We start from the raw sequence: 14,002 nt of genomic DNA, 5'->3' as shown, positions 1-14,002 counted from the left end.
CGGATATAAGTAAAACACGATAACTACAAACCAAAGAGATTTAGGTGGATGATAAAATTCTACACAAATTTAATATCTAAAGTGTAATTTTGAATTAAATCCAAGAAGGAGATGACTCTCTCTTTGTCTGTACTTTCAAAAAAAAAAAAAAAATACTAACGCGATAATTCAAAAATTCATAAATATATCAAATTTGGTATGGGATTTTATTATTACAAGTGTAGCTTTGTTTCAATCGGTTCGGAAAAAAGTATGTAAAATACAGATTCATTTTTAGATAATTCTGACCACATGCCAGTGATTAATCGCCAAAACATTCGCCAAGGATGACAAAGAGAGTTTCAGTAAAAATGCTGAATTCACGCCAAAAATTTCGTACCTAGATCATACAAGGCATTCTCTGGCATGGCAAGTTTACTTGACAGTATGCAAGAAAGTTTTAGGGAGACCACACCCACTAGTTACAAAATATAATTAAAAATATACTATCAGACCACCTCGATCGTCTGGTTTTGTCAAGATTTATGTTTTTGCATTGATGTTGTAATATTCCCCGTTTCCCAGTACTGATAAGACATTTACAGCCAACTGTGTCGTCGCTGTTACTTATTAAACTCCTCGAGATAGCCAGATGGTGGATCTTTTCACCTGGGTGGTCTCGCATCTGTTCATTAGAGACTACAGTGAAAGACCACATGTGGTAATTCCTCGTCCAAGAGGTATTGATAGTACCTTCAAAGAGAAAGGGGTGTTCAAACATCTAGATGCTAAATGTTTCTCATTGTGAAAGGACCTTCCCACGACCCACTGGCGCCGCTGAGAGAGCATATTGCTGAACCCCGATTGGCCGAAAGAGAGCTCAAATGACCAATGTAAACTAAGAGGCGGAGATTGTCGCCGAAATAAAGTGCGGAGATTTTTTTTTTTTTTTTTTTTTTTTTTTTAGGAAAGAGAAGAAACGAATTGCACACGGACTGTTGGACTACGCCCACGAGTTCTGAGTCCGTGAACCAACTGAGTTTCAAGACAGCCTTCGACATTGACTGTTGTATCTCCTACTACAGATGTAAATAACTATTTATTTAACCAAGATGAGAACAAGTTGTTCTTTGTATATATAGGGCTGTAAAATTAAGAATTGTCTGGTAATTCTGCTTCGTTATTTGATCAGTCTAGATCAAGACATTACAATGTAGCTGTAGATCAATAGCTAATTCACGATAATCTATCAGAGCGGTAGAATCAAAATAACCTTGGAAAAACAAGTTTTAGAGATAGCACTCACTGTCCCAAAGATTTCCCGTTCCAGCACTGTCCTTCTTCCCGAACTGCCCACGTTTCATCACTGCAGACAGTATCCGCTAGATTGGCGTAGTGGCCCTTCGTCTCGGTCAGCCTCTGGACAGTCTGTTGGAGACGGACGTACAGGCTGTCCTCGCTCGACCGGACAGACACAATCCGGCCGGGAGCGGTACCGGACGGAAGAGGTTCCGGTTCAGAGACATCTCTGGCAGCACGTCTAGGGTGGCCGCACGCCGTTTTAACCTGAAGATGAGAGAAAAAAAATAAATGAAGATTTTTGAAATTGTATATTATATTCATATATACAAAAACGCAATTCTAGAAATTACAAAATAAAACATAAAATAAAGATATGAAACAACAAAAAATCTAAATTATAGCAACAAACTGATGGACCTAAAAGCAAGATCTAAGCACATCTAGTGTCTTGAAATCGAGAATGATGCATTGAAATACTGGACACTTAACATCGAAAATTAAGTTCAATGGAAAAAAAATTAATGATATAAATTTATTTACAATGCATTTTTATATATGACTTTGAAAAGTTCACTGACTTGTACAAGGGTAAAAGACAGATTCAAAAATAATAAAAAAATAAGCATCATTGCAGTTTTACAACTCGTATCAATCTCAATCCTATGACAGGAACAACACGATACACATCCTTTGGGGAGGGGGGGCTAGAACGTACTTTTATGTTGTTCTCCTCCGCTCTTCTTCTACAACCCCTGAACGTATACAGGGGTTATTAAAGTAATGCAGGGAGGGAAACGGTTAACCCCCGTTTAGTTTCGTTATATTAACGTTCCTTTTAGAAGCAACAAAAGAGCTATTTTGGGATGAACTTCATAAACGAGGACGACACCTGAGCTGGCACCGTTTTTGAGTTATCATGTACACAAACAGACAGATTTCTAGATTTGGTTTGGTTTGGTTATATTAACGTCCCGTTTGAAGCAACACTAGGGCTATTTTGGGACGGACCTCGTAATTTTGAACCGCGGTCAGATGACGAGAACACACCTGAGCTGGCACCCCCCTCTCCACACCACACCAGCGGGAGGACGTTTGATCATGACGGATTTAACGTGCAACAGACCCCTTTACACGACGGTTCTTCGATGGAATCGGGTTACGAACCTGAAACCCTCCAGTTCCAAAGCCGAGACCTTACCACCAGGCCACAGCGGCCCCTGGACATATTTCTAGAAATGTGCGCTTCGAAATAGAGGAAGTCTCACATGTTGATGAGTCAAAATCTCGGGGTCGAATATTTTCCTGAGTACAATACTTTCCTTTTTTTTTTTTTTTTTACTTTCTGGTACATGAAGAATAAAAGAAAAAATCTATATAATGATAAAAAAAAACATCGAGATTTTGACAAATTTCCACAATTTAGACTCCCCTGAGTCTGGAACACACACTTTTGGAATTATGTCTGTCTGTAACTGAAATTAACGACAACATATATTATCAACTCAAAAACTCTTTAAACGAAATGTATAAAATTCAACATCTGACATTTATACGAAATTTATGGAATCTTCACAAATTTTGAATGAAATCGAACAGCAGGAAGTCAATCCGTCTGGCTGTTCGAATACAAAGGAACACGACAGGTACAAAATATAATGCGCTACATGAATAAAATTTGATATACAAATTTTGCATCTTATCAAATTCATCAGTAGCAAATTTTTAATGAAATCCAAATTTGTATATTCGCATGCATACAAACATGTCACCTTCGAAACGCAGCAACTTAGAGAAAAGAATTTTATACGTGATATTGTCTTTACAACTGTAATTCTATTTAATTCTAGTTAATTCCTATTTAATTCCTAACTATTTTCTGCAAGCTGATTTGTAATCAATACAAGCGCAGTTTAATTCCTGATATCTTAATTCTGATTTTCTAAATCTCCATTCTAACCAATCACAGTCTGCGACACCGTTATTAGCATATGTCCAATGTCCCGTTAAACATTCGGATGATGATCCAACAGTCATTATCAGCATCATCAAACATGTATAAGCTATTATACACGCGTCATATCTAGCACCGTTTCTGCATTTAATCTAGATTATATCCAAGTGAATAGTTTATGTTCGGTTAATAAGATGTTATTATTTAGCAGAAATGATTAGTGATTTACGATTTTAAAGACTTGACAAAAGCGTAAGTTAAGATACTAAAATAGAAGCAGCTACGTTTTATATAACAATTTCCTTTTAACGTGAAATTTTTTTGACTAAATAGCAAAATTAGAATAATTTTTGTAAGATTATATATATTTCATTTATCTTTCTTTCATTTCATTTCGTATTTGATATAAATTTACAGCTTATATCCAAACTTGATGAAATTTGGAACACTTGTTCTACAAGAAAAATGAAAAGCCGTTGTTGCCATTTTTTGAAAATCCGAAATGAAGTCAAAACTATGGGAGTTTTTATATATTTCGGAAAAACATATAATTTTGTTTATCACATATTTCGGAAAATTTTACCTTAAAAATGATTTTTACATTAACTTAAAAGTAAAAAAATTGCCTTCCTAGTAATATCGATCTTATTTCCAAACGATTTTTGTCGTAATATTTTCTTAAATTTAACTAGATACAAATCTGTAAAAATGTTTTTATTGCTATCAAGAAATTCAAACTAATTTCACTGTTCTTTCAAACCATTCAATCACGTGCATGCTTTTGCCAATGCTATAACTAAAAAAAAAAAAAAAAAAAAAAAACTAGCTTTCTTTGAACAAAAACTCCGAAGTAAGGATTCCCATGTGCACTTTTAATTCGTAGTAAATACATTTTGAAATTGGCTTGAGCTGCAATATATCATTTCACAATGCTGCTATGCGCAGGGTGTTTTTTTTTTAAATGTTTTAAATTATTTACATTTTTTAATTTTTGTTTAAAATAGAATTTAAAAAAATATAAAATCCATAAACATTTTGAAAATTAGAAATCTCCCCCCCCCCTTCTTCTTCTTCTTATTTGAGATAAACCGAGGTATAAAGCAAAAACCTTGTTTAGAAATTGGTCAAAAGATTTGTTGAAATTGTAGATAACTTAGTTGTTCGGGTATTAAAGATAATTTAACCCTTTAAAGGGCCATTTTTTTCTAGTCATATAATGTTAAAATATTTTTAGGCTTGAAATTAGAATAAGAAAAGGGATTCATTTAGCTTATTAGATAAATTTAATTTGATTGATTAATTAATTTGGTTAATTAATAATTAAGTAACAAATCAAGACACATCATTTTGTCTGAGATAAAGAACTGAAGCATCTAAGTTTCTGATTTACTAAAAAAATTTGTCAGAATTTATGCCAACCTACATAATTTCATACAAAGATTGATAAATTTAATGGGAAGCATACTTCCCACGGCCCTAGAAAGGGTTAAAGAAAGTTACTAAACTGAGAAATAAGTTGTACTTCAATTCTATCTTTTAATAGCGGGGTTTATTTGACAAGTCGAAATTTTCCTTTTTTCCCTTCATTATGAAGAATTAAAATAACAGTCTGAACCTCAAAAACTGCAGAGAATATTTAGAAATAATTATACCAAATTTGTACCAAAAATATTCATCAGATTTTAATTTATGAGGTTTATTGTAAAGAGATTATTATTATTATAGATAAAAATTTAAGAAAAGAAAGATGCAAAATAGCATTAAAATGTACCTTACGCAAATATAAAAATAATTTCCCCCAAAAATAAACGTGAAATGATTTTAAAAAAACCCGGTTAAACTTTTCTTAAAATTATGAACTTGTTTGAAACTGTTTAAAAATTTATATTGTAAATTTTAAAAATCAATATTTTCATCAAAAATTAACTCTATGCTTTTCAGTCTAATCGAAAACAAGGTGAAATTTTAAATAAATATATTCCACACTAATACTATAGGAGCCAGACAAGAATCAGCTGAACTATTGCCGACATTTTTCTTTTACATTGCCTATTTTTATCATCATAATGTAGATGTTAACATTATACCAATTTCAGAACTTCCCCCAAATCGGTTTAACGTCACCATCAAAAGAGATCCATTCTCATTACTGGGTTTGGCTGACAAAATTACACGCCAAGAAAAAAAAAGAAAACACCGACAACCCAAGTCCGCGACCCTTCTTTTACAAGGCAGATCATGTACGGCACGGCACCACCCTACACAAACGGAAACATAATCCGCCGACGTAAAAACCCTTTTCCCAATGGCCGTGTCCATCCGCACGGCGATAAAAATTAGCGCCAAAACAAATTTGTTGTCACGACACGTCGTAACATCCAGCATCGGGCCGGAACGGACTTATCTTGATACTTGGCGTGCTTTGACGGCTACGGCCTGTCGTCACCGCGTTCGATGGAGATGCTGGCTTGATAGCAGGCGTCAAACCGTGGAAGGAATATTGCCGTTTAATTGTAGTACAACCTCTCGACCTTCGGTGTCAACGGGCCGTCATTTAAGGGAGGCATATGGCAGTTATTAGTTTTTAGGGAGATTTTTTAAAAGCGTTTTTTATATCTAGCTGGTAGTCTTGACAGACGTCTTGAAGAAGAACTGGTGGCAGTTAGCTCAACAACCCCGATCTCTTTCCCCCCCCCTCTCTCTCTCTCTCATTTACGGAGATAGAGTTTGATAGCTCTATTGCGGAAGATTATTTCGAAACTGAAAAGATGAAATATTTATGAAGAACGATTTCTCTCCTCCTCCTCCCCCCCCCCGTCCTCCTTGGTGATATTTTGTAAGAGAAAAAAATGTATAATATATTAACCACGAAAAAAGTGTTTCTTTATTGATCTTATCTTTCAAATGATACTAAATTTATCAGTTATGGTTTTGAAATTAAACAACACGCACCATGCAAAAATTCTAAGCAGATTGGCAACGACAACGTCGTGATGTTTTGGAGTTACGCGGCATGCCACAGACAGACGGTTCGAACTTTTTAACGATTGCTATACTTTCTTTATACTGCGTATACGAGAAAGTAAAAATGAATAAATAAACTTCCTGTAACATTCCCCGTTTCCCAGTACTGATAAGACATTTACAGCCAGCTGTGTCGTCGCTGTTACTTATTAAATTCCTCGAGATAGCCAGATGGTGGATCCTTTCACCTGAGTGGTCTCGCATCTGTTCCTTAGCGACTACAATGAAAGACGACATGTGGAATTCCTCGTCCAGGAGGTATTGGTAGTACCTTCAAAGAGAAAGGGGTGTCCAAACATCTGGATGCTAGATGTTTCTCATTGTGAAAGGACCTTCCCACGACCTACTGGCGCCGCTGAGAGAGCATATTGCTGAACCCCGATTGGCCGAAAGAGAGCTCAAATGACCAATGTAAATTAAGAGGCGAAGAGTGTCACCGAAATAAAGTGGGGAGATTTTTTTTTAGGAAGAAGAGAAGAAACGAACTGCAGGCAGACTGTTGGACTACGCCCACGAGTTCTGAGTCCGTGAACCAACTGAGTTTCAAGAAACCCTTCGACTTCGACTGTTGTATCTCCTACTACAGGTGTAAATAACTATTTATTTAACCAAGATGAGAACAAGTTGTTCTTTGTATATATAGGGCAGTAAAATAAATAATTGTCTGGAAATTCTGCTTCGTTATTTGATCAGTCTAGATCAGGACATCATGCGATTTATGTCTTTTATTATCTTTTTTAAAATAAAACTGATCAAGTTGAAACAAATATTTGTGAAATAATGACTGCATTTGCCGATATAGCAGCAATTACTAGAATATGTAATAAGTGGTTCATTATCCAAAATGAATTTGGATTTGCAAAGCAATTTGAAACGTAAATGAAAGTATAATCAATTTATTACTGTTGTTGTTGTCGGTCTATGCATACAGTGCTAATGCAAAAGATTAGAGTCCTCCAAAAGCCTTGGTGACAAGATCTGCAAGTTCTGGAGCCCGATGGCTATGGAGGATTTCGATTGGGGGTGCTCCAAGTTGAAAGAGGGAACTGATAATGGCCTGGCAGTCAAAAACATGATCTGCAGATAGTTGCGAATGGGATTTATTACTTTTCGGCGTAACTGCCATGAATTATGACGCATTTGTCCTCGTGCAGAAAAAGTCTGAAAATCTTGGTCTCGTAGAACGTCGTGGGTCCATTCGTGCAAAACTGCAAGGATTCTGTTGGCAAGCTCTGGAGCACCCACCATACGCTCCTAGATTTGGCATCCTCAAATTTTCACCTATTCAGACCAATGAAAATGTTCCTCGTCAATCAATAGTTTGATCTCTGGTGATTACTTCATACGAGCCGACGGTGTGACTGTAATTTTCGTCGTCGTGATGTTTTGGAGTTTCGCAATGTGACAAAGTGGTCACGAGCACCTCCACATCATAATTTGCAATAGCAATTATAATTTGTAAGTTTAAGGGAAGGATTAAAATTAAATAATACTAGTTTATACTAGAGCATAAAGTTCTAACGTTATGAAATTTGGCAGAATTGTTAAATTAATATTTTAATGATATAATGATTAATATAAAATAATATTTTGACTATGTATGGGGGAAATAGAACTTAAATGGAATTACGTTGTACGTGCCTCTTACTATGGGCACTGAATTAACTATTTTGATTTGTTATTTTTGAAAAAATGCAGGAATTATATGCGTGTAGCCAGCTCATCCTAGCTATCTAAGGCCGAAACAGGAATAATTTTGAGAGATTGTAATCCACCAGATTGATAACAGAATCAATCTGGTCTTTTCTGGACATTCTGAATCTTTTTACAGGCGGAAAATGAATGAAAAAGTTGTCGATTGCAGCTCTAGGTCTTTTTCTGGAGCTGGGCACAGCGGGATCATATGCTGGCATTTGAAGTAACTCATTATGAAGCTGGGTTAATTTTTCGAAGGACTTAATCGATCTTCTTTTAATAAATTGCGAAACAGATTCAGTTTGGAGGTCATCATGAGGTATTTTCCTTCTGACGTACCGGCGGGCGCATTAACTTCTTCATGTTTATTTTGGAAAACTTGCAACATCTTAATGTTTTGTGCAGAAGTGCCCCCCCCCCCTCAAATTTTGGCGCCACTGGAAATAACAGCCATTGTTGCCATTGCCATCTTCATATAAAAGAAACCATAGCAAAAAGAAAGATAATAACGGAAATTTCTATTTCTGTATTAAAAACTTAGAAGATCCTCACTTGAATCTATTAGTTAAAGAGACATTTTTGGAAACAGATCAACTAAGATCAACTTCAAATTTTTTCAGTTGCGACACCATTATGATAATAAAAATATTCCCCTATGCGCACTTTTATAGGCCTCTCTACTAACCACTTAACGAAAATGACGAAGAACACCGATGGAATATAGAATTACAAACTCTTTTAACAGCACTTAGATACTAATAAAATTAAACAAGCTTTCCCTTGAAGTAAACAAAGGCAGTGTTTTTCAATCGCACAAATATAGCTACCGAAAGTAGCTTTTACTAAGCACCAAACGAAAAAAGAATTGATTATTATTAAGAAGCATTTAACACTTCACATAAGTGGCACTAGTTCACGCATGTTTTCAGCTACTCTTCGCCCATTGATCACTCTACTACAAGATCCTACAATAACGGAACTCATCTCGCAGAAGAGCACAAAGAAGAAAGTGATCCATTAACCACGTCAGGTTACACTTAATGACTCTCACAACAAGAGGCTCGACATAATCGGTCCTGAAAGCTGCAATCCCATGAATTTTAAATTACGTTTTAATGATTACAAATAATGGCTCTCGTCGTAGATAATAATTAAGGTGGATCACTTTTAACAGCTTTTCGGAACGATGGCAACGAGACCAACCATTTATTCTCAGATAAGATGGGATTTTGCGTAGTATGGAGGTCAGAGCGCCGATAACAATGAGTAATACGTTAAATATAGTTAGCTGTTGACTATCCCTTAAAAAAAGTCGGTTTTTCAGACGCTTTGCTTTTTATGATGATTTATGACGTCCGATAATAACCGATCCAAGAAAACTTTATAAAAAATTTATGTGAAAAATTCATACACAAAAGATATTTTACACAGCGTCGGACCGAACAAAAATGGGTCAGATAAATGTCATACAACAAATTATAATTTATGGCGCTTTGCTGTTTATTTACACTGCACAAAAATGATGGAATAAGGAATTAATTATTTATATTCTTATCTATCCCTTGAATTATATTTTTAATTAAAAATATTAATAAAAATTACTTCATCTATATCTATATATTTATATATAATTCAATGTCCATTTGTTTGTTTAAATTTTATACATTTCTACACTCCCAGATTTATTAAAACGACATTTATAACTAAAAGGACTAATAGCGTTTATTACATGACACAAAATGATACAATTAGGACTTAATTATTTCTATTTCTATCGATCCCTCAAATTATATTTTCAATCAAAAAGTAATAATAAAACAAAACAAAAATTATTTCATAATATATATATATATATATATATATATATATATATGTAACATTATTTTGGTTGAAGCATAGTGCAGGTTTGAAGACATAAACGAGACGTTGTATTTTTAATTCTGTTTATTCTCTCTTCCGAGTGGCAAGCATGACAAGGCGGCGCAGCGCGGCGCAAAAGCAGAAGTAAGAAAAAAGAGAAAAGGGGGCCGAAAGAAATGATCACTAGTCTTACATAACATAGGATTTCTGGCCACACGCCGATTCAATACACGTGTTCACCTTTGATACCTTTTCAAGGGCACAGAAGATATCACTTTCATTTGATACGTAATACTGATGGCGTATTATTTTTACAAAGGGATTAATTAAACCGAAAGTGGAATTGGATCAAGAAATAAGAGAATATTTTTAGAATGAAGTTACTATGGGCTAAATTAAGATAAAATCTTGGAAATTAATTAAATTGAAATTAGAAATAAAATATCATTACATATAATGAATTTTATACAATTCCAAACCCCTAGATAGATTCCAGCGATATTTGTCCCTAAAAGGATTAATAGTGTTATTAAAAATTTGCTACGCCATCCTAAAAAATGGTAAAAATGAATATGTTTTTCTGTCATAATTTCAGAACACATCATGGCATAAAAAGTAATTTTCCCCCGTCTTAAAAATTGTAATATTAGATTTCAGTGACAAACCTTTCATTTATGATCCATTATTTCTCATTAATTTCAATAAGTTTTTCAAAATTGATTTTAACACAATTTCTGACGATGCATTTTTTTTTCATTGAAATACTCCACTACTTAATTATATTTATCACTCGCGTAATTTTGCCAAGGTAAAACTTCGTGCTTTCAAAGGTGAGCGTCCGAAATTGCCAACATTAAACAATCAATTAATTAATATTTAAATTAGTATGAAGATTCTAAACTATTTTAAGAAGTTAAATATATGGATTCAATAGCTGTGCGATATAAAATGAAATTCATTTTGCTTTAAAAAATATATGTAAACACAGAACGAATAAATGCTGGCGAAGCTACAATAGTACTAATACATTGGTATAGTTTTAACAATAGAGTGGTTACTAAACTAATAAAATACAACTTGATATGCTAATTAATAGAATACATGATATTGGTTTAATTTTCTTACAGATTTTATTTTATTTCAATGATAATATCATAAAAACTTAATTAATTTTTTTCCCTGTCTGCTTTGCATTTGGTAAAGATAAATCGTTCTCGGTTAATGCTGGATTTCAAGTAATTTTACTATTATTATTATTTTCAATCTAGAAATGAGATTTAAAACACCGAAATTGCCAAGGATTTGGGAAGGTGAAAAGTTTCAAACCCTCGTCATAATATTCAGATGTATGTATATTCGAATTAAAACAAAACTAAAAAGAAAAATAAGCGAATACATTTTCTTTTTAAAAATCAGTGGTGCGGGGCTCTTTGCATCGTGTGCAACATCCTCTGACCGACACCGATTATCAACACTTTAGTAATCATTGCAATTAAATCTGCACCATAATTAAAATTACATCATTAAAAATACGTTTTTTTTAAGTCTTAAAATATAAACAACAGTTTTAGGCTACCACATTTTCCAGAATTGTCGCAGGAAAACTGTAAAAATCTGGCATATCATTCTCAAATAATTAATTAAAGTACTTATTTCAAATTTTTTTTAAAAAACGACTTCTTTTTTCCATACTCTAAAGTAAAAGTGACACACACACACACACACACACACACACACACACACACACACACACACACACACACACACACACACACACACACACACACACACACACCTTTATTAATAGTAAAGAAACTGAGTCGCCTAACTAACAGATTCTACAATATGATGTTTATTTATGGGTTACTATTGCAATAAGGGATGGTTCATTTCAGGCTTTAAAAAAAATCTTTAAAAACAAAACACGAGTGTAAACTTTAAAACCGATATTTGCAAACGCTGCGAGTGTAGCCTTCACATAATATCACTTTCAATAACTTATCCTTCGAAAAAGTGTGTCATGTTTGAGTTTAACAGTAAAAAACAACACACAAAGACTCATCAAATGCCGCAGAAGAAATAAATAAATAAATAAAAGTCCGGGATAAAGTCCTCAGAAGAACAGATAGAAAAAGAACTTTCCAAGATCATATCCGGATCCGTTTCCTCCAAAAGAACCACTTCCCTTTAGACGCCGCACCATCACTTTTCAACAACGTCACTTCCGCCCCTGAAGTTCCAATTAATAACTTCCGACAAACACCTCCTTCCTTTAATTACAAAATGAAGAACCGAACTTCAACTCAACGAGATTCTTATGAAAAAAGCGGGGGGGGGGGATTACTTAGGAAAATATTTAGATTTCGCAGGTTTAAAATGAACACTCGTAATTTGATTTTTATAAAAGATTATTGATAAACCTTTATATAAATTTAATAAATGTAGTATTATAATTCTTTAAATGCTAATTAGAATTCGAAAAAATTACAGCAATCTACTTGAAAATTATATATTTTAAATTAATGTGGAAAACCAAAGTACCCCCACCCCCGGTTCAAACTGACTGGTCTGATTTCGCTAATTTTTATTTCATATGAAAAGCTCACGATTCCTAGATAAGATATCAATGGACAAACAGTCCCTTCTGAAACGTTAAAAACACTACTTCATAGAACATTGTCTATAGGGAGACCATGACACAGAGTTTCCCATCTGCAGAAATTGGACCCATTTCGCCATTTGAAACTGAGGGCTTTTAAATAAGCATCAATCGTTGCTCATTCACCAAGCTATCGCCCCATTTTTGAACGAAATTTTAAATTCATTCAATTTGCATTACATTTTATATGAAAAAAGACTAATCGAATCCATCATAAAAGAAGCTTTAAAGTTTTTATAAATGGATTGAAAAACAGAATAATTTGAAATAAATTGTTTTAGAATTAGAAAGGAGAAGAAATAAATAATAAAGTAAAAACCATCATGTGTGATCCTCCCAAACTTTCTCGCATACTATCTAATAAATTTGTCGTGCCAGAGAAGGCCTTACATGGCACCGGCGAACAATAACTGAATCCACCGTATTATCCTTGGCGAGTTATTTCGCGATTAATTTCTAGTATGCGGTTAATAGCATCAGAAAATCAAATGTTTGTTATAGACAAGTTTTTTGCAACCTATTGGAACAAAACTGCATCTGTAATTCAAAATCCCATACCAAATTTTATATATTTGAGTCAATGAGTTTTTGAGCTATCGCGAATACATGTTTCTGAAAGTATAGACGGACAGACGGTCAACCCATAGTTGGCCTTGGCTCAAAATTTGATAGGTGTCAACATTATAGATGTTAAATCTGTGTACAAATTTTATCTATCTAGTTCTCTTCATTCTGTAATTATCGCGTTAACTTATATTCAAACAAACGGACAGACGGACTTTGTCTAAAGACATTTTACTGAAAATCTGACAGACATCTGAGAATTTGGTGTAAAGATCGTACACCAAATTTCAACCATGTAGCTCAAAGTGTTTAAGAATTATTTTTGTCACAGATCGAAAAACACATTTTTGGAAACTGTCCGTCTGTCTAACTCAGGAAGGTCTAAAACATGAAATGAAAATTCGCCAAAATCTCGAGTTCCGATTTTTTGACGATACAAGAAAATTCGCCAAAATCTCGCGTTCCGATTTTTTGACGATACAAGAAAATTCGCCAAAATCTCGCGTTCCGATTTTTTGACGATACAAGAAAATTCGCCAAAATCTCAAGTTGCGATTTTTTGACGATACATGAAAATTCGCCAAAATCTCGAGTTACGATTTTTTGACGATACAAGAAAATTCGCCAAAATCTCGCATTCCGATTTTTTGACGATACAAGAAAATTCGCCAAAATCTGAAGTTGCGATTTTTTGACGATACATGAAAATTCGCCAAAATCTCGAGTTCCGATTTTTTGACGATACAAGAAAATTCGCCAAAATCTCGCATTCCGATTTTTTGACGATACAAGAAAATTCGCCAAAATCTCGCATTCCGATTTTTTGACGATACATGAAAATTCGCCAAAATCTCGAGTTCCGATTTTTTGACGATTACTACACTTTCTCTATACCAAGTATACGAGAAATTGAAAATACAAGTTACACTGTAAACAATTTACGTTAAATCTAAAACGTTTATGCATTA

At 34.1% G+C, this 14,002-nt stretch overlaps 1 protein-coding gene across 1 annotated transcript in view; it reads right to left on the bottom strand.

Annotated features, from left to right (window-relative positions):
* The window catches only part of LOC129956916 (glypican-5-like), a 315,931-nt gene that overhangs the window by 90,208 nt on the left and 211,721 nt on the right, over window positions 1–14,002 (bottom strand). The window contains exon 4 of the mRNA XM_056068952.1: window positions 1,286–1,545. Within this exon, the coding sequence (XP_055924927.1) occupies window positions 1,286–1,545 (260 nt within the window). The remainder of the gene's footprint in view (window positions 1–1,285; window positions 1,546–14,002) is intronic.

Source organism: Argiope bruennichi, chromosome 11, assembly GCF_947563725.1.
Source record: "Argiope bruennichi chromosome 11, qqArgBrue1.1, whole genome shotgun sequence".
NCBI lineage: Eukaryota > Metazoa > Arthropoda > Arachnida > Araneae > Araneidae > Argiope > Argiope bruennichi.
This window is presented reverse-complemented; position numbering and strand designations above follow the sequence as displayed.